General features: G+C 51.7%; 9 protein-coding genes across 9 annotated transcripts; 3 read left to right on the top strand and 6 right to left on the bottom strand.

Moving 5' to 3' along the window:
- Positions 1 to 3,730: 3,730 nt before the first annotated feature.
- Positions 3,731 to 4,540, top strand: N7474_007866 (uncharacterized protein; the record flags this gene model as incomplete). The annotated part of the gene is made up of 1 exon (XM_057199276.1): positions 3,731 to 4,540. The coding sequence occupies one exon, from the start codon at positions 3,731 to 3,733 to the stop codon at positions 4,538 to 4,540; it is 810 nt and encodes a 269-aa protein (XP_057049977.1).
- A 1,695-nt stretch (positions 4,541 to 6,235) lies between these two features.
- N7474_007865 (uncharacterized protein) lies at positions 6,236 to 6,472 on the top strand (the record flags this gene model as incomplete). The annotated part of the gene is made up of 1 exon (XM_057199275.1): positions 6,236 to 6,472. One exon carries the CDS (start codon positions 6,236 to 6,238, stop codon positions 6,470 to 6,472), a length of 237 nt encoding a protein of 78 aa, XP_057049976.1.
- Positions 6,473 to 9,243: 2,771 nt separating this feature from the next.
- Positions 9,244 to 10,686, bottom strand: N7474_007864 (uncharacterized protein; the record flags this gene model as incomplete). Its single annotated transcript, XM_057199274.1, has 6 exons — positions 9,244 to 9,663; positions 9,718 to 10,067; positions 10,128 to 10,153; positions 10,209 to 10,270; positions 10,325 to 10,443; positions 10,509 to 10,686. 6 exons carry the CDS (start codon positions 10,684 to 10,686, stop codon positions 9,244 to 9,246), a joined length of 1,155 nt encoding a protein of 384 aa, XP_057049975.1.
- Positions 10,687 to 11,643: 957 nt separating this feature from the next.
- On the top strand, positions 11,644 to 17,268 carry N7474_007863 (uncharacterized protein; the record flags this gene model as incomplete). Its single annotated transcript, XM_057199273.1, has 4 exons — positions 11,644 to 11,710; positions 11,887 to 12,932; positions 12,990 to 13,434; positions 13,487 to 17,268. 4 exons carry the CDS (start codon positions 11,644 to 11,646, stop codon positions 17,266 to 17,268), a joined length of 5,340 nt encoding a protein of 1,779 aa, XP_057049974.1.
- Positions 17,269 to 17,514: 246 nt separating this feature from the next.
- Positions 17,515 to 18,408, bottom strand: N7474_007862 (ubiquitin-conjugating enzyme E2; the record flags this gene model as incomplete). Its single annotated transcript, XM_057199272.1, has 1 exon — positions 17,515 to 18,408. The coding sequence occupies one exon, from the start codon at positions 18,406 to 18,408 to the stop codon at positions 17,515 to 17,517; it is 894 nt and encodes a 297-aa protein (XP_057049973.1).
- A 316-nt stretch (positions 18,409 to 18,724) lies between these two features.
- On the bottom strand, positions 18,725 to 20,373 carry N7474_007861 (DHHC family palmitoyltransferase; the record flags this gene model as incomplete). The annotated part of the gene is made up of 2 exons (XM_057199271.1): positions 18,725 to 20,109; positions 20,175 to 20,373. 2 exons carry the CDS (start codon positions 20,371 to 20,373, stop codon positions 18,725 to 18,727), a joined length of 1,584 nt encoding a protein of 527 aa, XP_057049972.1.
- Positions 20,374 to 20,638: 265 nt separating this feature from the next.
- On the bottom strand, positions 20,639 to 22,280 carry N7474_007860 (rhomboid family membrane protein; the record flags this gene model as incomplete). The annotated part of the gene is made up of 3 exons (XM_057199270.1): positions 20,639 to 20,689; positions 20,743 to 21,773; positions 21,827 to 22,280. The coding sequence occupies 3 exons, from the start codon at positions 22,278 to 22,280 to the stop codon at positions 20,639 to 20,641; spliced, it is 1,536 nt and encodes a 511-aa protein (XP_057049971.1).
- A 446-nt stretch (positions 22,281 to 22,726) lies between these two features.
- Positions 22,727 to 23,338, bottom strand: N7474_007859 (uncharacterized protein; the record flags this gene model as incomplete). Its single annotated transcript, XM_057199269.1, has 1 exon — positions 22,727 to 23,338. One exon carries the CDS (start codon positions 23,336 to 23,338, stop codon positions 22,727 to 22,729), a length of 612 nt encoding a protein of 203 aa, XP_057049970.1.
- A 2,414-nt stretch (positions 23,339 to 25,752) lies between these two features.
- Positions 25,753 to 26,193, bottom strand: N7474_007858 (serine palmitoyltransferase small subunit family protein; the record flags this gene model as incomplete). Its single annotated transcript, XM_057199268.1, has 1 exon — positions 25,753 to 26,193. One exon carries the CDS (start codon positions 26,191 to 26,193, stop codon positions 25,753 to 25,755), a length of 441 nt encoding a protein of 146 aa, XP_057049969.1.
- Positions 26,194 to 26,862: the final 669 nt, after the last annotated feature.

Below are 26,862 nucleotides of genomic sequence, written 5' to 3'. Positions count from 1 at the left end.
TCTGTGACGTCTGTTCCACGGCTCGGGAATGTGTAAGTGCACTTCTTGATGCGGCGGGGAAATGACCCGGTCGGGTGGCCCAACCATAAATATTAGGAACAATGGTTCATGTCAACGCAAACCATGGTCAGCCCAACCTAGTAAGTATATGACAGCCAAATCTCAGGATCGTACTAGAAGACCAAATTAGAAAATTAGGCATATTCAATCCAGAGGAAGGAGCAATGATTCATTGTCTTCTTCAATAATTGAGGATACAATTTCTACACGTTTGCTCGCGGAAAGCGAATGACACAATCGATCCATAAGTCAATTTACTTTCGAGGATCCTTAGATAGCGATGGAAGGCCAGGAGTTGGAACATAGGATGACGAAGAATCAGTAACTTTTGAGTAGTGCATGTTATGTCTAGAGAATTGCATGTTAGACATTTTGGTGGATATTTGCTTCTTCTCTTTGAGTCGACAACTTACCAAGGTCAACGGAAATCGAAACGACCATCTACATTTTTTATTCTTTCAGACAAGTTGACATCCTTATCATGATAGTGGCCTGTGTCGTCCCGCAGTTCAGCTCGCAAAATGGGCTGGTTAGCAGCACCTTCATGAGCATCGAATCTGATATTCGTGGCATTCTCCGTAAATTCGCGACCGCCCCAATGAAATTCTCCTACCATACTGTCAGTAACGATAACATAAGTGACAGAGACCCCAAACCTCTTTCGTCTCCAAGGCAGCCGTCTAGTCGCAGGCTGCTCGGATCCCACCTTTGCGTAATCGGGTTGAAACAATTGCCCGTGAGCCAGGTGTCCCGACCATTGCAATCGATGCTAAGGTTGTCGGTACCATTCATTTTGTTCGGATTTTGGATCAAAAAATATGCCTTGGTTCACTTATTCGTGTACGCAGGTAATGTTGGTTGGGGATTAGGCCATTATTTATATCCTACCCACCGATCAAAGACATTATTACCCACAGATATACCTAGTGTAGTTCTAGGCCCAGCGCTGTAAATTGTGATGATGTATGATGAATCAATCACTTCGTCATATTGGCTTGATGCCTTTTGTTGGTATAGCTCCGCATTTGATATGATAAAATCTAGAACGACTCGATGCACCAAATCTCTTCCTAGTCACAATAAAAAAAATAGAACAAGAGCCTTGATCATCCGTACAATGAGATCATTTGCCGATGAGATCATTGAGGTTTTAGGTGAATTGAACTTAAAAACAACCGATATTTGATATCTGTGGCAAAGGAAATTCATGCCAAGAAAATTAACTTGGACCAAAATTTGATTCCGTGGAAGGAGAGGTCGTGAATTCACAGTGCGGGCATTTTACCTCCTTCACAAGCATAGTGATATGGCAAGGGCAAATTCAAACGTCGCCCCCCACCAAATTATCAAAGTATAGTCTCAGGTTTTCCGCGGATGAGTCTAGCGGTTATCGTGTGGATATGACTCTCAAGAGCATTTGGTATATGACTACGATACTAGTCAAGCCCAATATGTTTCCTGTTTGAGGGTGCGCCTGTCTGAATAGATGGATACTAACGCCAGATGGAGAATAGCAGACAAGAATTCGAGGCTTCTTGGTTGTTGAGGAAACTGAATTTCACCGCCGGGCTATTTGAGCCAGAAGTGGTGAAGTGAGTGCCTTCCCCTTTTCCTCGCCTAATGGCCCACCAGGCCTAGGCAGGAGGTCAGCGCTGGATCTCCTTGACTTAGAGCGCGTATGTGCTGCTAGCAAGCAGTGGAGGTGAAAATCAGCAACTGATTTTAATCATAGGCATACCGGCACGATTTATTGTCTGTAGTCGCTTGCATAGTAGCCCGGCCGGTTGCCGCCCCGGGTGGGGGGTTTACGATGCCAGCATGTCCGTCCCAGGTCTCTTCTTATATCGTGCTCCTAAGTTGCGAAAAAATAAATGTCCCGCATCGGGTGACAGAGACATTCTGGCAAATATATGTGAGTAATCTGGAATATGCCAAGACCCAAATCCAAGCCCGCTTGATACCCCTCAGATTATTTAGGATCGGATGTTCGAAAGGACTCCTCGCAGCCTTGTAGAGGAAATTGTTCATGTTCAGGGGTTTCAGGGTTCAGGCGGCGTCTAACTCGGAGGTGTATCTCCTTCACGATACTACTACATGCCGTAGTCTTACGTTTTGGCGCTTTGAAAAATCTGCTATGACACTATTAATATTCTGTTATTTGTTTTGTTCTCTTAACTAGTGGTTTCAACTGGTAGGGTGCTCATTTTTTTTTTTTGGAATCCTCATGGCCCGCTTTTGAGAATCCTCATGGCCCGATTTTGAGAATCCTCGCGGCCCTTTTTTGAGAATCCTCGTAGCTCCTACTCGCCGGGGCATGTGCTCTGAACAAAACCATGTTATTTTAGTAACAGGATAATCCTTTAATATGCTGAAGCATACTTCGTGCATTATCACCATAGCCACACGGGGAAGTGATCGCCACGTTCAGGAGCTATACCGGGTAGAATACAACGGAAATTGGTACATGGGTAGTGTGGAATGGGGCTGACAGGGGCCGCTCGTTTATTCCGTGGCCTTGCGGTCTATTTATATGTGTTTTAAAGTCTCCAGTTCTCCATTCTTGGCCGTGTTTGCTGATACGTCTCTAAATCTTCCCGCCTTGGTTCAATATGCGGCTCATCTGGTGGTTAGCTCAGTTAACGATCATAGTCTTGGCTATGCCTGGACGGCATCAGCCAAGAAATCCGACAGGGTCATCTAGCTTGCCGGCGGTCTCACACGGTCCAAAGGGGCAGGTATTAGATGAAGGTGCATCTCAGTTTTTATACCTTGTTAGCACGGGAGCTAATTTTGCAAAAGTCAGTGCCAGTATTGCAAATGATGGATCGAATGGCGGAAGACACCATGTATGCCGGAAACATGGCCACCACGGTAAGAGCCAAAAACGCTTTTCTCTATGGTCTAGGCTAAATGCAGTTGTCATAAAGGCTCCGGAGGATGCCCTAACTGCTCGGCCATGTCAAGACCGAACTCGTCCCCGGCGAGGACAACATCGACTGTGCATAGCAAAGCAAGACCGAAGTCGTCACCGGCGAGAGCAACATCGGCTGCGCATGGCAAATCATGCCGGAAACATGGCCACCACGGTAAGAGCTAAAAACGCTTTTCTCTATGGTCTAGGCTAAATACAGTTGCCATAAAGGCTCCGGAGGATGCCCTGACTGCTCGGCCATGTCAAGACCAAAGACGTCCCCGGCGAGAGCAACATCGGCTGCGCATGGCAAATCATGCCGGAAACATGGCCATCACGGTAAGAGCCAAAACGCTTTTTTCTATGATCTAGGCTAAAGACAGTTTTCATAAAGGCTCCGGAGGATGCCCTGACTGCTCAGCCCAAAAGTCACCAGACTGTGGTTATCATGGGGGCCCAGATGAGACTGGGGTTGTCTGTACTTGTACGAATGATTTCACGACGACGCTTCCCACTAGCGCGACTTGTCCAACGACGATTCCGCCCCATTGGACGACAAGTTCTCCGACGCGCACCCCACCAGCACCGACTAGCAATATCCCATTCAGTTATTACAATGTTACAAACGGAGCACTCGTCCACTGCGAGTCGTCCAGTGTGTCAGTGTTGAACGTTTGGACAACACCGATAACGGAAACGTATTGCGCGGGCTCTACCTCGACTGATTCCAATTCGATGGGTGTCACCTCCACTACAACGATGTGGCCCGCTACTGAATCGCCGTTCAAGGGTAACTGGGGTTATTATACAGGGACAGTATCATCAGGGTCGGGTGCCATAGACTCTACTTCAGCCGTAAATGACCTGGCAGGCAGCTTCTACACAGCTTTCAGCGGCGCCTGCACCGACACGGGCACTCCTATCGTTACGACCACCACCACAATGTCACTTTATACAGATTCACAGCTTCCAGGAGGTGCGAGGGGTTCGATTACGCAAACAACCGAGCCGGCCACTTACTACGCATGTGCCGCAACCACAGTGAGCGTCGCGCCATGGTGGGTCGCGTCCGATGAATCTTCAGGGGGCGTTGACCAGAGTGGAACTTTGGAAGTTGCGATTATTGAGTCCCAGTACTCTTTGGAGAACCTCGACACATGGCTTTGGTCTCTAGCGTGGAGATTTGCGCATGCGGCAGTCAATTCCATTACCATTGATTACGTCGACAACCCGGATGCCGGAGGGTATGATGCTACGTCATCCACCACGAACAAGTTCCCTTTTTTTTTGGTCCCGCAACAAGTCCAGCTCATGTACGGAGATAGTCTTAATGATGGCATAGGGCTAGAGCGGATAACAGCGCAAACGACTTGGAAGGAAGGCTCGGAGTCAGAACTGGCGTGCGAAATCGCGAAGGATGTTGAGGAGGGGCTCATGGCCTTCGCATCCTTCGCAGCAGGGCCTGAAGGGGCAGCTATGGGACTTACGATGTCGACGGAAGTGAGAATGGCCATATCGTACGGGGTACAAGCTGGCCGTTTCATTATGGGATGCTCCGGTTCCGAGTGAGAACACGTATTGACCTATTTATGTATTCCATTATGATTTCTTTTCTTCATTGACTGATTTGCTCCATTATATTCTGCTTTGTTGCTGTCCCATGAATCAGAGGGGAGTACTAGAGCCATGGTGGCCTCTGGAAGAAGGTAAGTGATAGGCAAGAAACGTATGAGACCAAAGAATGAATCGTCGATTACTATATTTGCAGATAACCGCGTTGAATACACGCAAAATCTGATGGTCATATATGCGAGGCCAAATAATCGTTAACTATCCCAAGAATGATCAGAAGTCTGCAACTTTACTTGTTACAAGACACCTTATGATCGGGTGTGCTTCTCAGACAACATTTGGAGTTCTGATTTCGGGGCGTTGCTACTTGATGTTGTGTGAGCAGACATGACGCGGAGTTTCTTGGGCAAGTGAGCATGAAATTCCTCGGCGCAAACGACCTAGCTCCGGAAAGAATATCGGGTGAACTTTCAGTTTCTCGTTTTGGAAGGGTGAATGGAGATGGCAACTGTATTCATAAGACATGTGACTCATATTCTGAGCTGCGGTGTACATTTGCTCTGCCACTTGTAGGGTTGTTGCCGGGCGGCATGAGGAATCAAAGCAACTCAGTGCGAGCAGAAAGGACACAATTGCGAGAATCTTCAATTCCTCGATATATGCTCTAATAACTGTCTTCGATGTATTTCCAAGGTAGATAAGCTGTGAATCATGCAGAGAGAATTGATATGGAACGGAGTACTCCAATACGTACAGAGAGGGGAATTTTGGAAAGGATTCGGAGAGAATCTATCCATGAGTGGATTATATTCCAGAGACACACGGGCAGAGAAGTTGATTGTCTGCATTTTGAATTCAATCATGGACGCCTATTCTGTCGGTGAATTCTTCAGGTACCCGCCTTCAATAGCAACGCTCGCTCTGGCATGGTGCTCCGCCACATTGTTCCAAGCTCTTTGAAATCGCCAGACTTGAACGCGCATGTCCTACTCATTCCGCCCCTCCACCTCTCCGAGTACGCACTGCCAAGCTCCTGGTTCTTGACTAGCGCACCTGTCTTCGTCTTCCAGCCGATCCGAAGCCATCCCTGTATCCGGCTTGTTATACCCTCGACCACGTATTTAGATTTTGTTGCGATGAAAAGTTATTGAAACCTTATCTCTATCATCCTTTGTTCGTGTATGCATAGATATAATAGGAGAATGAAAGTCTTGACTCGCAACAACACTTTTGAAACATCAACATACTACACTCTATCTAAGCTTGAGTGGTTACTAACTACTGCATACAACGGCAAGTCAGCAATACATAGGGAGGCCCAAAGCCTCGGGCATATTTACGAACGCATTGATAGAAATAGCATCTTCGTGCAGGCTGTAGATAATACTATCACACATCTAAAGGTTAGCGCAACCCGAGCCTCGTGCGGCTCTGAGCCAACGGAGTGTAGATAGGCCGCACTTAGCAATCATCATCGCTATCATCACTTTCATCATCACCACCTTCATCGCCTTCATCATCAACACCTTCATCTTCACCACCTTCATTCGTATCCTCCCCCTGTTGTCCCAAAATCCGTTCTATCACGTTCTTCGTTATGGCAGTTTCCTCCTCCCTCTTACTTAGATTCACCTGAAGAGACATATAGACCTTCAACCAGTGAAGTCGCTGGGAACTCAACTTCTCAAAAACATGAACCGTGATCCTGCTTCCCTCTGGAAGCCCACTCCGAACTTCTACCGCAGCCACGTTGTCCTGTGCATCGGTAAAAGATACGACGAGGGAGTTGATGTTCTTGGCTGCACTGTTGATATCGGTCCAATCGTAATTCGCTGCGTCTTGGATATTTTGGACACCATCGACGTATTTCCCAAGGGTATCACAGAAATCGTCGACGTTCGTGATGTAGTCATCGGCCATATCCGTTAAATTCTGCAGATCTTCCTCCACCACATCCTTGAGGAATGAATTGATAGCATTGGCCGGCGCCTCGAACAGCCCGTTGATATTCTCTGCGATATGGCTTCTAGTCGCGTTGAGCTTGGCAATTTGCTCGTCTGCCACATCCTCTAATTTGTTCAGAGCTGTCGCAGACAAGTGTATAAGAACGTTCGATACGACGGTATCTAATCCCCCGATGGTTGGAAGCTTGCTCGATACCTCTTGGGTAAGGCTTCCTAGCGTCTTTTCGAGTTGCTGTCTCGTTTCGTCTTTGAGACCCACGATGAGGTTTGTCGGGAGCTTGGAGATATTTGTGATGGCTTCCTGTGCCATATTCTTAACTGCTGTTGTCGCGGATCTGGCATCTGAAGCTAGACCTGTGAAGTCGGCAAGAAGCTCTTTGCCAACTTCAACAGCGTTCTTGACCTGGGTAGCTCCGCTTATAACGGCGTTCCCGATTTGTTTGGCAGTTGTCGTGATCTGGTTAAAGGCGCTTAACCATCCCCTCCGCTCAAGTTCACCGCTCCTCACGGACACGATACTTCTTCGGGTGTGCTTAGACACCTCGTCACTCCACTCAAACGGAGATAGCTGTTCAGTAGGGACGTCATAGATACTGGTACCAGAAGCTTCGATAGGTGCACATTGGATTAGCGAAGGACCGAACAATCCTATGGCGCAAAAGGCCAGAATAAGCAGAAATTGAAATCGAATCATGGCGGCGTGTAGAGTTGTCAATTGATATTTGTATGTCGTGTACAAATCAGACGAACCCCAACGCGGTCGATGGGAAACAAATTCCCTACTATTGCCGCAGTCTCGAATTTAGAATAACTCAAGAAAAAGCTTCTGGCACCAGGCGGAGGGTTTTGATAACAAAACTAGAGGGCTTATCCTTGTTTCAGGGAGCCTCGCTGTACCTAATTACCTGGCCCCAAATAGTAAGCGAATCCACCGGCATAGGCAAATATCAACGGTGATACTTTACGACCACTTCTACCGAGTGGCTTGGCCCCAGAAACCCTAGAAAGGATGAATGTTTCGTTGGTACTAGTAAATGATTCTTTACTGTTTAGAGGTTAGGGTAGCGCCAAAAGGATGCAGGAATGATTAGACCGAATTCTAAAATAGACAATTCAAGCTAGAGAAGGATTAATAGCGTGCTGGCCGCGCCCCGAGGATTATGCCCCGAAAAGTTAGTCGAGTTTGAAAGGAAGAACCCGCATAAAGGCTCGGCCTGGCCAAGACATTTTAAACAAAATCAAAGTTAGCTGAGACACATATTGTCTGGACGTGCTTCAAATTACCCCCAACGAAGAGAAAGGGGCCGCGGAATGAGGACTGGATTAGATTAAGGCCCCTTTTCATCTTGTGCCCTAAAATAGGCCCCGGCAAGATTAACGGATCCGGCCACGGCAATAGATAGGAGTTCGTAGAAAATATAGTTACTCTGCGGATATTGTGCAAGGAGGCAAGTTCTGCTCAGTTCATCATCGTCGATAAGGGGCCGCCCTGCAATCCGACTAAATATCCAGGCGGTAAAAGAGGCGACACCTATGGTTATTCGAATCGAAGGATACGAGGTCAGACACAATACATTCTGTTCTACTCCGTAAACAGGGGCGATTTAGATGGTCGCTTAAAATGTAAAACTGAAGCCTGCATCTTTCTAACGGAAGATTAGAAATTGTAGACTCGGGCATCTACTTACTCCCCATTCTAACGAACATAAGCGATCCATAATTAACAGAAGGGGATGGCGTTGGACGGTAGTTCGGTACCCGCCCCCTAATTAGTCGGGCCGTCAACGGAGAGCGTTGACGGCCCGACTAATTAGGGGGCGGGTATATTTTACTACTAAGAGTCCCTCGAAGACAGTATGATTTACTAATTGAACTGATCTAACTATCTGCGAAGCTGTCTTAGGTAGTACAAGTTGTATTTGCGTCTAATATTATCAATCGGCGCAGCTGTACAGTATGGCAATGAAGTCGCTGATCAGTAACTTCTCCATCCTGAGGATGCACCTGTATCAATTGACAGCCTATGGTAGGAAGCCGGGTCTAGTTCGGGAACTACGACACATCTGGACAGACCCCTTAAAAATCTCAGCATGGTGCAGACAGTTCGCTTTCTTCGAATTGGCCTAACCGGCAACTCAAATCATTTCCTCAGGTGTCAAATCCAACCACTTGAGTCATTGCTTCCGGGATTAAATGACGAACCAAGATGTGGTTCAAGGGTAGTCAAACCCAAATGCCTCGATGGTGGTTGAGGTGATGAGATGGCGCGCGTATTGCTCGAAGCGGCGGCTGCAGTGCCGGTGGTCGTAGTTGCGGACTGAGACTGCTCGTGCAAAGGTAGGATCATGCGACATCAGGGGTATACTCCCAGATAGCCCACGGACAGACAGCCAAGTGGTGAGGTTGACAAATGCTCGCGCATCATAGCTCTAGCAAAAAGCTTCGCGGAAGTTGTTGTGATCGAGCAAGTTGCACCGAAGCTCTCCCGAGGGCATGTAAGACGGGTTGTAACATAGTGTGACACAGGCACAAAGCGACAGAAATTCAGAGGAAAATGTTACACATGCGGAGAAATTGTACAATCTCATCGTTTGCTAGAGATAAACGGGGTGTATATATACAACACGTAAGAACCGGCTCGCTCAAACGCAGGCAGGAAGAACATTGTCCAATGGTGTAGTTTTGTTTGGACGCGCAGAAATTGAGGGTAAATCATAATGTCATATTACAACTCGCTCAGTGAGTAGTGGAGTGGCCTCCGGACGGCGTTTCATTGGGGACGCCGTCAGGGACGCCATTAGGGACTCCATTAGGGACTCCATCAGGGACGCCATCAGGAACCCCATCCGGGACTCCATCATGGAATCCATCTGGAACGTTCTCAGGGTTTCCCTTAGCTGTCGTGCTGCCAGCACCATCCGCAGATGGGGTCGACGGAGCGCTTTGCTTCTCGCGCGTCCAGGGTAGTATGTTAGCCTGGACGGAAGCAAAGCGAGTGCGGGCTGTAGGCGCGGCAATGTCATCCGTCCAGAGAATCCCGCCCTGTACGCGGCCTTCAGCCCAGGCCTGTTTCTCCCTGCGCAGATCACTCTGGACCCAGGGGATCGTAATCAAAGTCCAGAGGCCGGCCCAAGCGAACGGAAGGCTCCAGCCAAGCTGCGGTGACGTCAGCGTGATTCCAGGGTTTGATGAAAGTCACTTTGAACTTACCGTGTACGCAACTGGTTCCGAGACGGTAAAGATGATCGCAGTGATAGCGGCGGCGCAGACGATTGAGCCTCCGCTCCAGAAACAATTCATCTCGAACAGCATCCGACGGAAATAAGGGCTGGAGAGGTATCGTGTCCGGAGCGCGTACCGGTATATTTGTCCGCCGCCTCCGTCCACGGCGACCACGTCTTCGATGAGTGCGTATAATGCGGTTGGCATGGTGGATCCCTTGGGTGTAGACGAGATTCGGAAGGGTGCTTTGAAGCCACACATTCGGAGAACATCGAGGGACAGGTGTACGATGCCAAAGTAGAACATCACTGTCGGGAGGATCATCGCGACAAGGCGTACTGTTGAGGTTTTCTTGTTAGCGCATTGCCCACAAAAACAGGACTGGGACTCGGCCTAACCATAAGGCTCAGCAGGAACCGTTCCACTGTGGTTGCGTTAGTTCGGGGCGCATCAGACAAAACTTCAGGGGGTTCACCGACACAATGAGTTCCACCGCCAGGATCAGCCAGACAATTGTAAAGTTGATGTGGAAGAAGTCCAGCTGGAGACGTCATTAGCGATGCGACCAGCAATTCGCTATCAGATTGTATCGTACCCTTGATTTGCGAGCGTTTAACGGCCGGGCGCGCGAGCTTTTGCGGAAGAGATTATAGAGGCGATAGAAGTACTCGAAGACTGAAACTCCACCCAAGCATGCGGTGATAATAGAAAATACTGCAACGACCCTCCCAATCAGCAAATGCGTACAGTGGATGTCTTCTCCGCAGTAGTCAACATACCCAAGTTGTGCGACAGATCCGTGAGGTACCATAGCGCCCAATACAGCACCAACGGCTGAGCCAAGGTATCGATGACAAAGATGGTCCAGAAGAAGGCAATGGCCTTCTTGCGGGTGTGTAGGGAGTAGGGAAGCGGAGGAGGCTCAGAGGGCGTAATCGTAGCGGTTCCTTCTTCCATGAGCGTGGCGATGGTGGCGGGCCAGCGCCGACCGGAGGAAACGAGATAAGAAACAGGGAACAATCACTAGGAGTGATCGGTGATCGATTCACAGGGGACCGAACGCATGGTGGGAGATGGAGAGAAGAAGAAGAAGAGAAAAAAGTTCGCGCTATCAGCAGACAAGATCCATTCTAGCCGGAAACGACCGAGCAGTACATCCGCCCCCATACACAACACGAAGGGACAGAGGTACCTTTTCCTGACTAAGCGGTGATGTCACCAATGTTTGTCTGTCGAGTCTATTCCTGTTCTACTACATAACTCCTTTATGTATTCTGCATTGGCGACCAGGACGACACCTTGCAGATACTTCCCTCGTGGCGCATGATGGGTTTCCCCTGGCACACGCTACTGTGAGCGGCACGGCGACCAGGCTCCCTCGCGCTCAGCTGTTTTCGGCCCTAGCGTAAATACTTGCGTCTAGCGACATCACCAAACTAGGACTCTGAGACATGGAAGTGCCAAGGTGCCGGATGGCGATTCCCAGCCAGCCGATCATCCGCCGCATCCGTGGAGAGTTATGTATGAACATGATCATAACTTTTCAAACATGATCATCATAACTCTTCATTCTACAGTGGTAATGTGTTTCCAATCGGAGCTTGTTTGAAGGAGTGAAGCATGACCATTAGAGAATTAGCAACAATCACAAATGATGTAAATCTCAATTGCAGTAGTACTTCGTTCATGATTGTTGCTGTTACCATGAGATCCTCAGGCATCAACCCCATCACCCAGGCATCACTTCATCACATGACCCATCCCTAGCTCAAACAGCAACGGCGCGAGTTCGAGTCACACTTTTCGCTTTTTAAAATTCCATCCCTCGACTTACCTTCCCACTTGCCACTTCCCCCAACACCTGTTGAACCCATCATCTTCCTGTCAAAAAAAAAAATCAATCATGACCTAGCCATGGCTCCCGGTCTGCAGGATCTCATCGATTTCTTGCTGAACGAGGTCGCGCTCTGTGGCGATCAAGGTGCGTATACTTAGTTGCCCTCAGACCCACTTTGCTGCTCTGCATGTATATACCCTGTCATCTCCGGTACCAACCCTGCGGGTACCCGACAGGATATCTGGTTCGCTTGCGTGTATCCTGCGATCGCGGAAACGTCAATGTCCTTCTATCAAGCAGATCGGCTAACCTTCTTCCAGGTGCGACGTTGTCTGTTGTTCTTCAAGCCATCGACACTTTTTATGGCAGTCTCGCTCAAGATGCAACTCAGCGCAAGCAGAGTGTCGACCGTCGCTTCCAGGCGAAGGTTTGGTCCTGGCTGACGCGAAACCCAGAAGTGTCCGTGGGCAAGGACAACGAGTGGAATCACCTGACTCTGGACGACGTGGAGCAGCTTGGTAACCTGCCTGATCCGTCCACTGCTGCTGAGCCGTCCTCTACTGCTGAAGATTCGACCGATGAACGATTCAAGTCCAATCCAGTTCGCATCTTTGTCTCCGAGGAACGAACTTGGTATGCGATTACTGGCCACGAGCCGGATGATTCCAAGGTGTTTCCCTTGGAGTTTGTGCTGCTGTCCATCATCGCCTCGCATAAGTCCCAGGGTATCGCCCAGCCCGAACTGGTGAGGCTGAGCGGCCAAGATAAGCGTTCCGTGCCTAAGCGAACAGACAAACTCGCGAAGAATGGCTACATCGAGAAGCGAGCTGTGCAAGTCAAATCCTCTCGGACCAGTATATGCACGCTTCGCAAGTTCGTGCAGCAAATCGATCGAACGAGTGAACTGAGCAGCGGCAAGGAAGAAGTGATTGACTTCGAGGGGTTTACCACCAGATTGTTCGAGATTCTTCAGAACCAGCCCTCTCGGATCATGGCTCGCAACGACCTCAAATCAGAACTAAACTTTACCGATAAGTGGCGATGGAGACTTTTGTCCCGTGCTATCCGCAAGTTTGAGCGTATCGGGGTGCTGAAGCGGGTGAAGGCCCAATCGCAGTACGACAAATTGCACCCTTGTGTCATGCTTCTGCGGGACCCTACACCAGAGGACTTGAAGCGGTATTACGAGTACAGGCATGACATGCTGGACACCGCTGGTGACCAGGAGGATCGCGTCGAAGCCGACGAAGATGTTGAGATGGAAACCGAGGAGAAGACAGCACCATCTTGGACACCAGATCGCAACATGCACAACCAACTCGTGGATATTGTGGACAAATCTGGAACAGCAGGCATTCCCAATCAGGTAAGCTCTGCCCAAAAAAAGGCTCAAATGCGCGGTTCCTGACACTTAGTTCATCAGGATATCATCCGAGCACTGTTTGGAAACTTCTTTCGAAGGCCATTGGAGACTGCGTTGCAGCGGATCGTAAACTGTTGGCAATTGTCTCAGCCACTGCATCTTCGACACCTCGCAATCGTTCGGGACACGGCCATGCTAAACACGACTGTGCTCTATGTGCATTACACTTTCACTTACTTCCGGGCCCTCGTCGAGGCTGGGCAAGCCTCATGGGAGGCCGTGGAATACCCTGCGAAAAAGGCCAAAACGCTTCGAGCCCAGATTCCACCTGTTGACGCAGTTCCTGAGCTAGACCATTACGGGTTTCCCCAAACCGGGCCTCCCAAGGGACTCTTGAAGAAAGGGAATGCTACTCTTTTTCAGTGCATTGCAGCCGCCAAACCGTCAGATTACCTTCGGTCTAGCAGCGATCCTACCGCAGTTCGACTTCAGGATGGTCGCTGGGGTAAGTTACTTGTCTGTCTGAGTTTGGTTCCGACTTCTAACAGAAAGTGCAGTCCTTCGCAATGGCCACCAGCGTGCCCCAGCTGGTGGCGAGCAAGCCGTGCCTGTAAGCGTCCGTCGCCCTGGCGGACGTCCCAAAGGCTCTCGCAATCGACCTAAGTTTATGATCCAAGAGTCCCCGGCGGCTACCTCTGAATCGGATGAGGTAGTTGTGCAAGATAATGCGGAAGACTCAGTCCGGCAAACCCCGACCTTGTCAAGGATGGTCGCGAAGAAGCATGAGCGCTTGAAAGGCTTGTCAAAAAGGGAAAGATTTGAAGCTCTCGGCATGGACGAGACATGGACCGAATATAGTGCTCTAGTCATGGAACGACCGACACCTGGAGTCTATATTACACCGCATGGTCGCAGGAGACCAGCCGGTAAGGCGCGAGGGCGACCGAGACAGAGTCGGATTGCAGTTTTCAAGTCTCCAATGCTGAACTCATTGCCATGGTTTGTAAAGGAACTAGACGATTCTGATGGAGGTGAAGAGGTTCAAGCAAAGGAGCCAACTCCGGTCATCGTTGCTGATGGTGGGACTCCTGCAATCGCGTCTGTCAATGCACCTGAGTCACAAACCACTCGCCAAGCCGTGGAAACCACACCAATGTCTTCAAGAAAAGGCAAGCGAGCACAGAGCTCTGGGGATCGTGTAGAATCTCCCACTGCTTCGCCGGCGGTTGAGGCGACAGTGAAACGGAGGGGACGGCCACCAAAAAGACGTCGCCTGGACAAGGTACAAGCCGGAAATGATGAACCTCTTTCTGCGCCTCCCGAAGGCGGGGCAGTTCCAGAAACCACTCTCTCGGAGGATGTGACCGTGTCGGTTCCAGTTCGGGATACGGGTTCTGCTGTTCATCCTCTGGATGTTGACGCTACTCCAGAGACACCATCCAAACGACGCCGCCTCACCTCTCCAGAGAAGGCCAACCGGCGAAGTGTGCCTCTGCATATGGCATCCGGAAATACGCGTGTTCGCCGCCTCACCAATGACTTGATTTCCCCCAAAGTGGAAGCCGCTGAAAATGGCGATATTGTGTCCGTACCTCCCACGCCTCCCATCGACCGAGATTCTCGCAGAGCTGTGCCAGAAAAGACACCGAGGGTTCCGCTTGCCGTCGAGAGAGGAGGTACTGTTGGTGTGCTTCGAAGGAAGATCATCATCGACGTCGTGGAAAAAGCTGGTGGAGCATATCCCACCGGTACTGCAATGTGGTATCCGTTCGCGACGGCGTGGTCGAAACTGAACTACAAAGAGAAACCAGATCTACGAACGGTGCAATCAACAATCAAGCATCTGGTGGATGCCGGTCGACTCCGACAACTGACGTTCAGTGGCCGCAATGGTAAAGGCAGGATGGTGACGAAGACAATGGTGACAAAGCCCGAGACATCGCCAGATGATCACTGGGTGAAGGAACTCCGGCAAATGATCTTGTCCGATGACCGGCGGATCCATTTTTCTCCCAACATCGAAATTGCCTCTGACATTACCAAGAGCGGCGGTGCGCGACCCTATGGTCAGCCGCCCCAGCAGCAAAAATGGGCGCTACCGGTCGAGTCTAGCATCACTGTGAATTTACAGCAGAAGCCGGCCTCTGTCGAGTATGCAGAGAAACGGAGGGAACGAGGCAGGCAGAAACAGCTGCTGAAGAGCCTCCAGGCCGATGTAGGTGCCTACGACGACAGGCAGGGAACCGGGGTCAAACGGCTCATGAAGATCAACCGCCCTTCGACGACGCGAGAATATACATTTGTCCAAACATCGATATCTCGACCAACGGAAGGCAAGAGGCGCGGACGCCCGCGCCGGGATTCTACTGGCGTGCGGCGTTTTGTCAAGATGCTTTCCACTCTCAGACCCTACGCCATGCTGATGAATCCTGGACAGGCCTTCCATGCAACTACTGGGACGTTTTCTACAGGGTCTGGCTCAGCAGCATTCCGCAAGGCTAGAGAAATCTCTAAAAGGCCCCCTGCTAATGTGCAAGAGTCTGTCAACGAGCTGGCGCAGCTGGCTCGCCCGGCAGGTACTATGAACTTCTTTAGCGCAGCCGACAATATCCTCAAGTGGGAGCTGCAACATGGGGGTGTATTTGATGCCAACCTCGGAGGTTTCCGGTCTATTGATCAGACCGTTCACGATGCTGCTTTCCAAACTGCCCCGATTCGCGGAGACATCCGCTTTGATGTTGACCAGCCCACTCCGGACTTACCGCCAGCGAGGCTGCCGATGACTACGCGGAAAGAAACTTCACGTCGTAAGCAGCAGCAGCCGCCGCCGCAACAGACTCCGATAGATCGCCGGCTGGAGAGACTGGCTGATCCCGCGGCCGTCGTTGAAGCCCCCACCCCTGTGCCCCGACCGATTTACCGTCGTCAGCGGCATGCACGTCCATTGCCCGAGGTCCTGACCCGAAAGCTCATGATTGCGCTTGTGGTCGTTCGAATTCTGGCCGGTGGAGCGGAAGCGAAACTGGTCGATTGGGTTCTCGTCGCGGCATGCTTCCCGGAACAAGACCCGAAGTTTATCGAGGACCGGGCTCGAATGATTCTCAGCAAGAACCGCTTGCAGATTGCCAAGATGCAACGGGATTTCCAAGAGCGATTCATTGCAGCATACATCAAGAACCGTGTGCCTCCAATTGACTACAGCGACATCGACAACTACGACTGGCCTGCCGTTGTTGAATGGGCCGATAGGGAACTGGATGTGCCGGTATCTGAGAATATCCCAGATCTGCCTGCCACCCGCCAGCAATTCGACAGTATCTTCGAGCTGCGCGAAGAGCCTGTGACAGCAACCGATGATTTTTTCCAGACGATGCACTCTATCACCATTCACCGCAAGCGCACTATGCTGGCCCAAATCGCCTTCGCCATTCCTACAGAGGGTGAACGCCAGCCCACCGGTCGCCGGAAGGCTGGGTTGGACCGTCTTGAAGTCGCCAAGACGTGGGTTCGTGCCAATGTCGTTACCCCCGAGGAGGGCTACAACGGAGCCGAGGCAGAAAAGATCCTATCGCGCTTCGGCGAGCCGTTGCTCAACAGTGCAGTGCAATCTCTACTGACCGAGCGCGTGATCGGCCATTCCAATCGTGGTCGAGTCATTCCCGGCCGCAACTATGATATCACAGACCATTTCCTGCACACGCTGAGTCGGAAACGCGGCATTGACAGCATGCAACTGCACCGTGCAGCTTACTTCAAGACCTCTATCCTGGACCCCCAGCTCCAGTCCACCGGCCATGCAGATGTGCAGTACGGAGCCGACGACGGCGACATCCTGGCCCTCATTAATCTCTCTACCAGCGGGCGTATCTCCCTGCGTCCGCGCGATCCTCCGCGCGACAAGTTTGGTCTCACAGACGGCGGATACCTAACGCGGCAGATGGACAAGATGCGACTGCGCTTCGATATCGAAGTACGCCCACTTGAGACGTATGTATACGGCAATCCGATCGACGCGCTCGCCACCTCCATTCCTGCCCCATCCTACCAGCCATCCTCGGACCCGTCATTGCCGCCCAAGATTCCACTCTGGCTTGATATCAATGGCCAGTTCGTGCAGCGTCTCTGGGAGAAGGTGGTGGGCGCCGTCGTGGGGTGCGTGGCTATCCGGCCGGGGATCAATGCTGCCAGTATTGCGAGTATGATCAAGCCCGCAATGGGCGCGTGGGAGACGTCGTTGCTGTTGGGGTGGTTAGAGCAGGTCGGTGCGGTACGTCGTCATGGAATGGACGAGCAGGCTACCTGGGCGGTACAAGAATGGTGGTGGATGTGTTTGCCATGAGGTTTGCTGTGTGCTCCTGTATCAATATCAAGACCAATAAGTATGTATGTGTGCTAGATGGGAAATGAGACGGATCAATGTACGGTTCGATAATATGTTCAACTATCATGAATTGTCCGCTGTGACGCTACCTTGTATACTGCTGCTGTGCTGTGTATATCTCCAGAAAGAAAAGAAAAAACACACGCTAGGACCTCATCCCCAAACGCCATTTATAGTTAATGACCCGACAATAATAAAATGAAATCACAAGTCCTCCACGTCTACGAAGCGGCGCAGGATGAGAATGACCAGCGCGACCACGACACCGATGATGGCGCGGTCCAGCCAGACGCCGTCATTTGCTGCGGTGGATGTAGCTTGTGCTCGTGCTTGTGCTTGTGGCCGAGGAGCAGGGCTGTGTTGAGCTGGAGCAGCACTAACTGGAGCAGGAGATGAAGAAACCGGCGCCACCAGGGACGAGGAGCGAGGTGGTAATGGCTGCGGTGGCTGCGGTTGTTGTATCTGTCTTGTCTCTGGCGTCGTCTCCAAGGTCTGCGTGGATTCCTCCTGCTGCTTCTTCTCACCACCATCACCAGTCTTATCCAGCTTCCCACTTTCTTCCAACCCATCATCCAACCCCTCAACCTCAACCCCCTTCTCCCTACAAACAGCCCACCACTCCCTCATCCGCCCAAGGTTATCCCCACCACACTCCCTACAACACCAACCCCTCGAAAGGCGCGCATAATCCCTCCTCAAAGCCTCATTCCCCTCCATACCCCCCACCTGCCCCTTCGCCTCCGAAGAGAAAATCTCCGACCGAATCGCCAACAGCGCCGTGCGCACCCCCCAAGCAGGCTGCCATGTCTCCTCGTGGTGGCCCGAAATCGATAGACAGATCTCGCGGTTCACTTCGAAACGGCCCGATGGCGTGAGGAAGCGGAAGGAGGGCGGGCGTAACGGGTATGCTGCGGGGAAGGTGATTCGGCCGTGGTAGAGTCCTGAGGCGTAGGGGGATGGAGAGGGCGGGCCTGCGAGCGTGAAGTGCCAGTCGTGCAGGTTGGATTCCGAGGTTGGATGCGCGGTGAAGTAGGGACTTGGGTGTTTGTGGAGGTCTGTTGATTCTTTGAGGAGGCGTTTTGTCGAGGGGGAGGTCATTGTTATGTATTTATGAGAGTTTTTTTTTTTGGTTGGGTGGGTGAGAGGTGTAGTAGTTTAGTTGAGGTGTGAGAGTTGGAGTTGAGTTGGAGAGTGGACGAAGTTTGGGGAAGTGGAAAGGTGGCGGGAGGTGGAGCATTGCCCCATCTGATAACAGGTGGCCATACTAAACTATGCACATTATTTATAGACTTGGGAATTTTCGAATATAAACACATTCAATTCGTACACGGGTGATTCTTCTATACACCACCCTACCCGGATTAACGCCTCAAGTACAATGCAAAAGAATATTCTACCGTACATGCACACTTCATCAATCCCAATCGCGCCATTCATCCGACTGCTCTCGGCCACGACGGTTCTCATCCAATAACCCATTCCCCTCGATTTCATCCTCGAAATCGCTATCCCCCGGCCGCGGACGGGGAGACATCGGCGCGAGAGTCTGTAGCGAGACACTCGTCTGCGGCCGCTCATCAGGCGCGTCCGGCCGCAGACCGCGATTATTAGGCGTCCAGACCGGTTGTGCGGCGCCGGCGCCGGCATCCGCACCGCCAGCCCAGCTGCGGCCGTTATCCATATTGCGCTGGTACAGATCCTGGTGGTACTGCTGCTCGTCCAGGGCGTCCTGGTCGCGCCGGACTCGGAGCCGCTCGCGGGCCTCGAGGAAGCGCGGACTCGGCTCCCAGCGCCAGCCATCGCCGATGGTTGTGCAGATGGGTAACGGCCACAGGAGAGGGCGGTCGCCGAATAGGTGGATGAGATTGCGGCGCCAGCCGAGGTCGAATGCGCGCGGCATCTTCTCGCTATCCTGCTCCGCTAGATACTCCTGGTATCTGTCATGCTCTCGCTGGCGTTCCATTTCGGCGTAGGATCGTGACAGCGCTTGCTGCGCGGGTGTGAGGTTTTCGGTGCCCGGGGCGCCTTGCGGGTAAGCCGGGTATCGCTGGGGTGCTGGGGACAGTCGCTCTTCGCCCTCCTCGGCGCGGGTGACGCCCGGGATTGCGTTTGCGTGCGCATCAATGATCTGGTGCCCATATTCCTGGAGCCGGTGGCTCAGGGTCTCTTCGGAGTGGAGGTCTCCCTGCTCAGAGCGCTGACGGTTCAGCGCCCTCCGTAGTGGCGACACATACCGAGTCTTCTCTAAGGATTCGATGGTGGTAGTGCCGCGCACGGCCAAACTGATATGCCACGCCGTGAAACCCGACAGCACCAGCCCGATGATCCCGCCCAGAATGCCCAGGAGCACGACATTCACCGGCAGAATGGTGTCCATGTACGTGGTGTCGCTGAGCATCTCATCCCACACCCACACGCAGGCCACGGCGCAGCAGACCCAGCAGAACAATGATGTGTATATTAAGAATAACAGAAACGCTTTGTAATTATAGAGCCCCACGCAGGTAGCCAGCCAGGGGCAGTGGTGATCCATCTTTAGGACGCATCGCTTGCACGTGGAGCAGTGGTGCGCGCGGTCCGGTTTGGGACATTGGCACTTCTTGCAATACCGCGATCCGCCCGTCGAGCTGACGGTGTATGAAGTAAACTCGGGCTGCTCGGTGATGGGCAGCGCGCTATATTGGTGGCGATCGTTGCCGCGGGTGGTCAGCGGGGAGCCCGGATCGGTAAAGACGGCGACGGTGTAAGAGGCATTCAGGAGGGCATAGAGAGTGATTCCGACAAGCGTGCTAGGGATGCCTGCTCATCCGCGTCTCCAGTCAGTAAGAGGACAGGGAAAGAAGCGTGCCTGACATGATCCTTACCTATCCAGACGCTCTTTTGCGGCTTGAGCCCGATGCTGGCTTCGACGTAGACAGCCCATGTTGTGACACCGTAGACAAAGGCTAGTGGGAAGCAGCTCACCGCGGCGCAGCAGTATCGTTCGCATTTGAGGGCCCAGGCTCGTGGGCGCCGTTTCGACCACGAGGGGGAGGATGGGGGGGACGAGGCCAAGGTGGCCATGACTTAGGGCGCAAGCGCAAGAAAGACACGGGGCATCGAGAGGTATGGAAAGCACATCACCAGTGAAGCCTGGCGACTACAGAGACGAAAGGAGCGAAAGGGTTGGAGGTTACAGAGTGAACCCGATGGATCATGTGAGTCCAGCCTTACGAAGACGGAACAACTGCGCCACTGCCCAGCCACACGTGTGTTTTTGTACACGCAATTGCTTCTATATTTACACTTATCACCACAATTGACGTCAACAATTGAGGTAGGATTCTCTCTAAGGAGGCACTGATGCAACCTGTTGCTGATCGCACCAGCCATTGACCGGCTATGGATTATTATTAGCAGAGACTCAATAAGAAACACAAAGGATGAACTTACCAGGCAACTCAAGCGGTAGCACCATGAGCAGTTGGACTCGTAGGTGTTGTAGAAATTGGTGATGAGCAAAATGAACCCGATCAGCACCGCAACCAGGCTGCCTGCGCGGACAAACCACCACAACCACCAAAGCGGCTTGCGCCCCTTGAAGAAGTTGATTGGGTTTCTCGAGGTGGACTCAGAGCGGTCACCCGACGAGACCACTCCTCCTCGGCCTTTGAGAAAGTCTATAAACTTGGACCGCGATGAATTGCTGTCACCGGGCGCGGCCTGGCCAGCTCCGCCGCTCATCGCGACATACGGATCGCGCGCTAGGCCGATTCGCTCTCGGAGATTGTTGGGAGATCGCATGACACTCAAGCCGATGGCCAAGCCCATGATGAAACCCCCAATGTGCGAGAAATTATCCAGTGCAGGCAGCAGACCCAGCACAAACGAGACTCCCACGCCCAGAATCATGATGAGCAACTCTATCCAGCGAGAGTCGCGGTTGGGCCAATCGTATAGCAAATCCAATAGGTAGAGCGCCAGAATACCGAACAGACAGCCCGAGCAGCCGTCGGCCGACTCCAGGTATTCAGAGTAGTTTCCACCGAGCACGAAACCGAAGATTCCGCTGGCAAAATAGGTCAGAGTATAGCGCCAGACACCAATCATCCGCTCCATGTCGGCGCCCATGGTCAACTGGACCAGCAGATTGAAACCAATGTGAATGAAACCGCCATGCAAAAAGATTGGTACAATAAAGCGAAACCACTGATTTGGCGCCGGCTGCTGGGAGAGGGACCCTCCGGGCTGAGGGTTGGGAACGGAGCCGCTGAACCCGCAGATCTCCTGGAGCGAGCACGCAGCGATGGCTTGGGTGGTGTTGGGACACGCCCAGACGGTCTGGTTGATGTTGTTTTGAACGGTGTTCATATTTTTCATGCAGGGGACATAGCGCGATCCCATCCAGATCTGGACATAGGGCGAAGGGCCGATCATAGGATTGAAGGCGGGATGTGTTTCGATCGGAGAACCGGTCAGTTGCGCTAGACAAAATGTCAGCCCTCGAGACTCCTCTCCAAAAGTCTCCCAAACTCACCACTTTTCACTAGCTCGACGATGAAAACAATAATCTGAGCTGCTGTCAAGGTCCATGTCACCCACGCGGGCTTCTTGCTGAAGAAGCCCCCTCGTTTTCGCCGGCTATTTTGACGATCGTTATCGTAGAATCCTCCTGGTGACGGCGGTCGGTCCATCCACTCCGGGTTCATGTTGTGGGCGTTTTGTGTTGCGGACTTGAGCGGTATGTTCTCGGCGTACTGGTCGCCGTCCGCCATGCGACCGGAAGTTTGGTATCCGCCTTCCGAAGCGAGTGATTGTTGGCTGTATCGCGAGTGGTAAGGAACAGCCGGGTCGTCGTCTCTGTATGTGTTGGGGCCCGCGAAGCCGTATCCAGGGACCGGTGGTAGTGGTCGGTCCATCGTGCCTGGAACTTGGTCGTAGCCAGGTGGCTGGGGGCTATTTCGGTGATAATAGTCGTTGGCAGCCATCATGGGCCTTAAAGGAGGGCTGTTGGCGCCCTCAAAACGTGACGTAGGGGGTTCAGTGCGGAGGCGTCAATTCGCGATCGAGAGAAAGAGAGGATGCACTCGGCAGGGGAACGAGAGAGAGTGCCGGAGCGATGGAAAAGACGCAAAAAGAAAGAATGGGACGCGGAAGGATGAGGCAGAGAGCCGATAGGGCGAGTGTTTAAAGATGGAAGATGAAAAAGATCGAGTTCAGGCAGTCACATTACTCGCTATTTTTGGGGAACTCAGCCGCGCATTGCGTATGTCTGTGCCCAACTAACTACATTCTCCACGTGTGCTCAATCTATTTGTATTCAACCACTATACACACAGTACTGCAAAGGTCTAGCCTCCAGCACAGAAAAAAGGAAAATCTACAAAACAAACAAAAGAAAACATTGCAGCCTTCACGTCCCGACTTCAGGCGGTCCTTAGTTATCCTTGTTGTCCTCGTTGTCCTCATTGTTACCCTTGAACCAGTCAAGGATTGAGCGGCGCTTCGGGCCAGTGTTTCCATCCAAAGGCTCAATGGGACCACCCGGGTTGGCTTCCGGCTCGTTCGGCAGATTGATGCACTCGATGGGCGCCAGATCCGCATTCGGGAGGCGATTTACATCAGGACAGATGGGAAGGGCCGGGTTGGACGTCGCGGCCGGCGGGATAGAGACAGAGGAAGTAGGCCTAGGCCAGCCAGGAGTAGGCCAGCCCGGAGTAGGCCATCCCGGCCATCCAGTCGGCCATCCAGTAGGCCAGCCACCACCGCCGCCGCCAGGATAGCCAGAGGGTCCGGGGGTTCCCCATGGCATAGAAGTGGGCCAGCTAGGGGTGCCCGTCGGGGTTTCCCACGCAGGCGTAGTAGTCTCCCAGGCAGGTGTAGTGGTTTCCCAAGCAGGCACAGTGCTGGTAGGATCGGGGTTTCCATAGCCTGGACCGCCCTGACCGTTATCCTGGCCGTTACCTTGGCCTTGCTCGCCTTGTGGCTGGACGGGTGCGGCGATGGCGGAGCCTGCGATGCCCATGGCGGCGATGACGGCGTACTTCATTGTGGTGATATGTAAAATGTTCTGAAGACACTCAAGAAAATAAAAAGTTTGAAAATGGTGTTCAGGCCTGCCAGAGGTAATGAACACAGAATATAATGGTGGATTGATGACAGAAAGAAGATCTGGCTAGCACAGACGGGGCACCTTTTTTATAGACATGGCAGCCAGTTGCATGAATCAGTCGATATTGGAGAATATTCTATGAAGGAAGTGTACTCCATGTTTCCAACTCGGATTCGACCCAAGATCTGCATTGTTCTGTTACGTCGATCCTCGCCACGCCCCTGATCGACTGTTCCTTCGATATGATTCGCCTTACACTCGCAGTTGCCTGCGTACGATGTCTACCAGAGTAATTGTTTTTAAAGGACAAGATAGTAAATCATGAAGAGATTATGCTAAGTTTTTCGGTGTGGAGATATACAATTGTCGATATGAAGAAGTCGCAAAGAGCAGGGAAGATGGCGAATGGCCCCCAACACAGGTAGACAGGGACAGTGTAAGAGGCGACATACTTGAGGGCCTTGGTGGCGCATATAAGCATATGTGATCATGATATTCAGGGTGCTTCTAGATGAGTGGATTGTCCGGGGCAGCTTGCCCCACAGCGTGTTTCTTGTTGACGGGCTTTCCTTGTTAGGGCTAGTCCAAAGGCTGAAGATTTACTTTGCTTCTTGCAACGCTGGGGCCGGACTACGGTCAAAAAGGACCCCATGTTCCACCAATCTGCCTGGTCGAGCCAATTAATGGCAAATACATACAATAATAATCCACCACACCTGGATCTTCCTTAGAAGGATTCCACAGCCAGTCTTTTGAGGTGGGTACTCTTTCTCTATGAAGAAACTTCTTTGCCAAGCAACAGGGATCTCGACTCATGTATCAAAGTCATGTTCTGTGGAGTCTGTTTCATGTTGGCAGCCTCTCCTAATCCTCGCCACAGTAACGTACTTCATGATTCGAAGTCTGGGCTAAGATGGCAAAATTCGTACCTGAAATAGAACACGACCATTTTTGACGCCATCCCCGATTATTCCGGGGTAGCTTTGGATCCTTTGACCCTGAACATCTTCAACTGTCTGATATAAAGTCCCCAGAAGTTGGGCCTTGAGCCTTGTGCAACTGCTTTGTCAGTCTTGCACTCATCTCTGGATTATCTCCATCCAGGCCAGAGGTTGTCGTTGTACATACACTGAAATTATGCTAAAATCAAGGCCTCGTGGTGGCGTAGTAAGTGTAGATGTCACCCTGTGCGCCCGACGCAGGGACCTGGTGTTCAGTTCACGTACCTACGTCATAGTAGCTATAGTTGGAGCGTATAAGCATGTATTTTTTGCTGCCTGAAGGAGATTGACTCCTGTGGTTGTCCGGTCCATGCCGTGCAGCCCGACAAGAGTGCTTTACATGTTCAAGTGGTCGGGGAGAATAAAGCCTAGCTTGTAGATCTTTGCGTAAGTTTTGACTGCTGTATGTAAGCTAGTTCCATCAATACTTATTCTTGATATCCTGTGGAGAAACTCGTCGTTCAGTGAGGTAGCTCCAGATAGTTCATCTAATTTGGCACAGGATAGAGAAATCTAGAGTTAACCACCGACAACTCTCGCGATGAGATGGTTCTCTTTTGTCATAACACACTGCTACTTTTATTGCCGGATCATGTCCCAATACTAAGTATTAGAATATACATTAGCACCGGCAACGGCTAGCGAGGCATTTCGACTACACAACCTCTGCAAGGAGGACTCCTGTCTTCATGAAAACGCGAGAGTTGGCGACCTATGTAGACGACTCTTAGCTATCAACTGCAAATTGCAACGCAGAAGAGCGAATCTAGGCGCTACTGGGAGTAAATTGAGCAAGTCAGTCTGATCATATATTGCATTCGGCCCAAGTCATGGTGGGCATTAGTTGTTAAGGTCAATCGCTGGGTAAAATGCCTATTATGCTTGCCAAACAACCAGAAAATCGCCAGCTTTACGAACTAAACACGACTGTGAATTGATTTGATATTAGCATTATAGTGAGTAGCAATGTGGTCGACCTTCTATCTGTACACGGGCCCGACGCAAGACCATCCAGGCCGGAACAAACAAAATTATAAAGAACAGCAAATACCCGCCTTCCGCATGGCGCTCGTTCAAGTTATAGACCGTCGGGCCGTTGAGGGCCCATCCGGTTCGCGTTATTAGGTCTAAGTGGGAGATTTTATCGCGATCGAACGAATGTGGTATGCCCTTCCCCCCAAAACGCCAACCAGAAGAAAACAAAAAAGACCCGCGCGATCAGCGTTTATCGGATGTTGTGCTGGATTTCAGGATGTCTGTGCGAAAGGACAGTCCGGTTGGAAGTCCGTCGCATCTCAACCTCGTATCCGTACAGTGAAGCATGCAGCTCCGGTTGGCTTGTTGGGACTCTCACAAGGACATGGAGTTTTCGGCCGTGGATGCTGGACTGATAGGGTTGCCGTACTTGCCGAGAATTTCCCAGGCGGCGCCTACTTCCTCGCCGCTGGTGCCCGTCAGCAGCCATACGAGGCGGCTGAGCTTTTGATAGAGCAGTGACGGGAAGTATAGTAGCAGTGCCCACAGCAGGAGTGTCAGAACCACGATGACGAAGGTATTGGTCACGAGCTTCTCGCTCGGCGTCATCACGTAGAGCCCGAAAGTGACCTCGTAGCGGTAGTACTCGAGTCGCACGCGGTCGATGGCGCGTCGGATGGGACCGGGGCGTTGGATTTTGTGGGTATGCGATCGGGCGCTGGGTTTTATAGTGGACGAATATTTAGTCCGGAGCTCGTCGACAGCTGGGCCGTGGGAGATGTGCGTCGAGGTGGGCGAAGTATAGAAGGACTGCATCTCGGTCGGACAGATCTATGCGGATTGTAGGGCGGTCTCGCCGAATCGAAACGCGCAATGACGCAGGGATAGGGGAGACACAGTATCAAAGGAGGGCAAACTGCGAAGGCGCAGAGTGACCCTCCAGAGATCAGGATCGGTTGAGATGGAAATCTCTCCCGGGCAGCTGCTGGCCGGATGTAGGCGGATGTGCACAGGCCTTATGGGACCAGGGGTAAAGGATAGAGCGAATGGGGAAAACAGGGCAGATCATAGGGCAAGCCCAAGTTTGCGTGTAAAGAAACGGGAATTGGTGGAGCGAGACCCACGGGAGGAAAGCAAGGAGACATGGTTTGGTACTTGGATTTATTCTCCCGCCATCCAGCGTCGTCGACAGCAGCAGAGACATGGTGTACCGTACTCGCATTCACTATTGTTTGGGCAGGATGAACCTTTGTTTACCCGCGCAGGATTTAGATTGCGCCGACATAACCCGTTATACTACCCAAGGTATACGCCGCATAACATGCACTGTCGCGAATGATCGGCGCCAGAAGTATCCCATCAAGAGGGAAATATCGTTGGTGTAGATCTACATAGATCATTCTATATAATTTCTGCAAATCAACAAACACGGAGTTCTAGATCAGGCGAACAGACCCCCCGGCATGACATCACTGATGTTCCTAA

This window comes from Penicillium riverlandense, assembly GCF_028828495.1.
Source record: "Penicillium riverlandense strain IBT 135883 chromosome Unknown utg000007l_segment0_segment0, whole genome shotgun sequence".
Lineage (NCBI taxonomy): Eukaryota > Fungi > Ascomycota > Eurotiomycetes > Eurotiales > Aspergillaceae > Penicillium > Penicillium riverlandense.
Note: the sequence above shows the minus strand (reverse complement) of the source record. Positions and strands in the feature narration are given on the sequence as shown.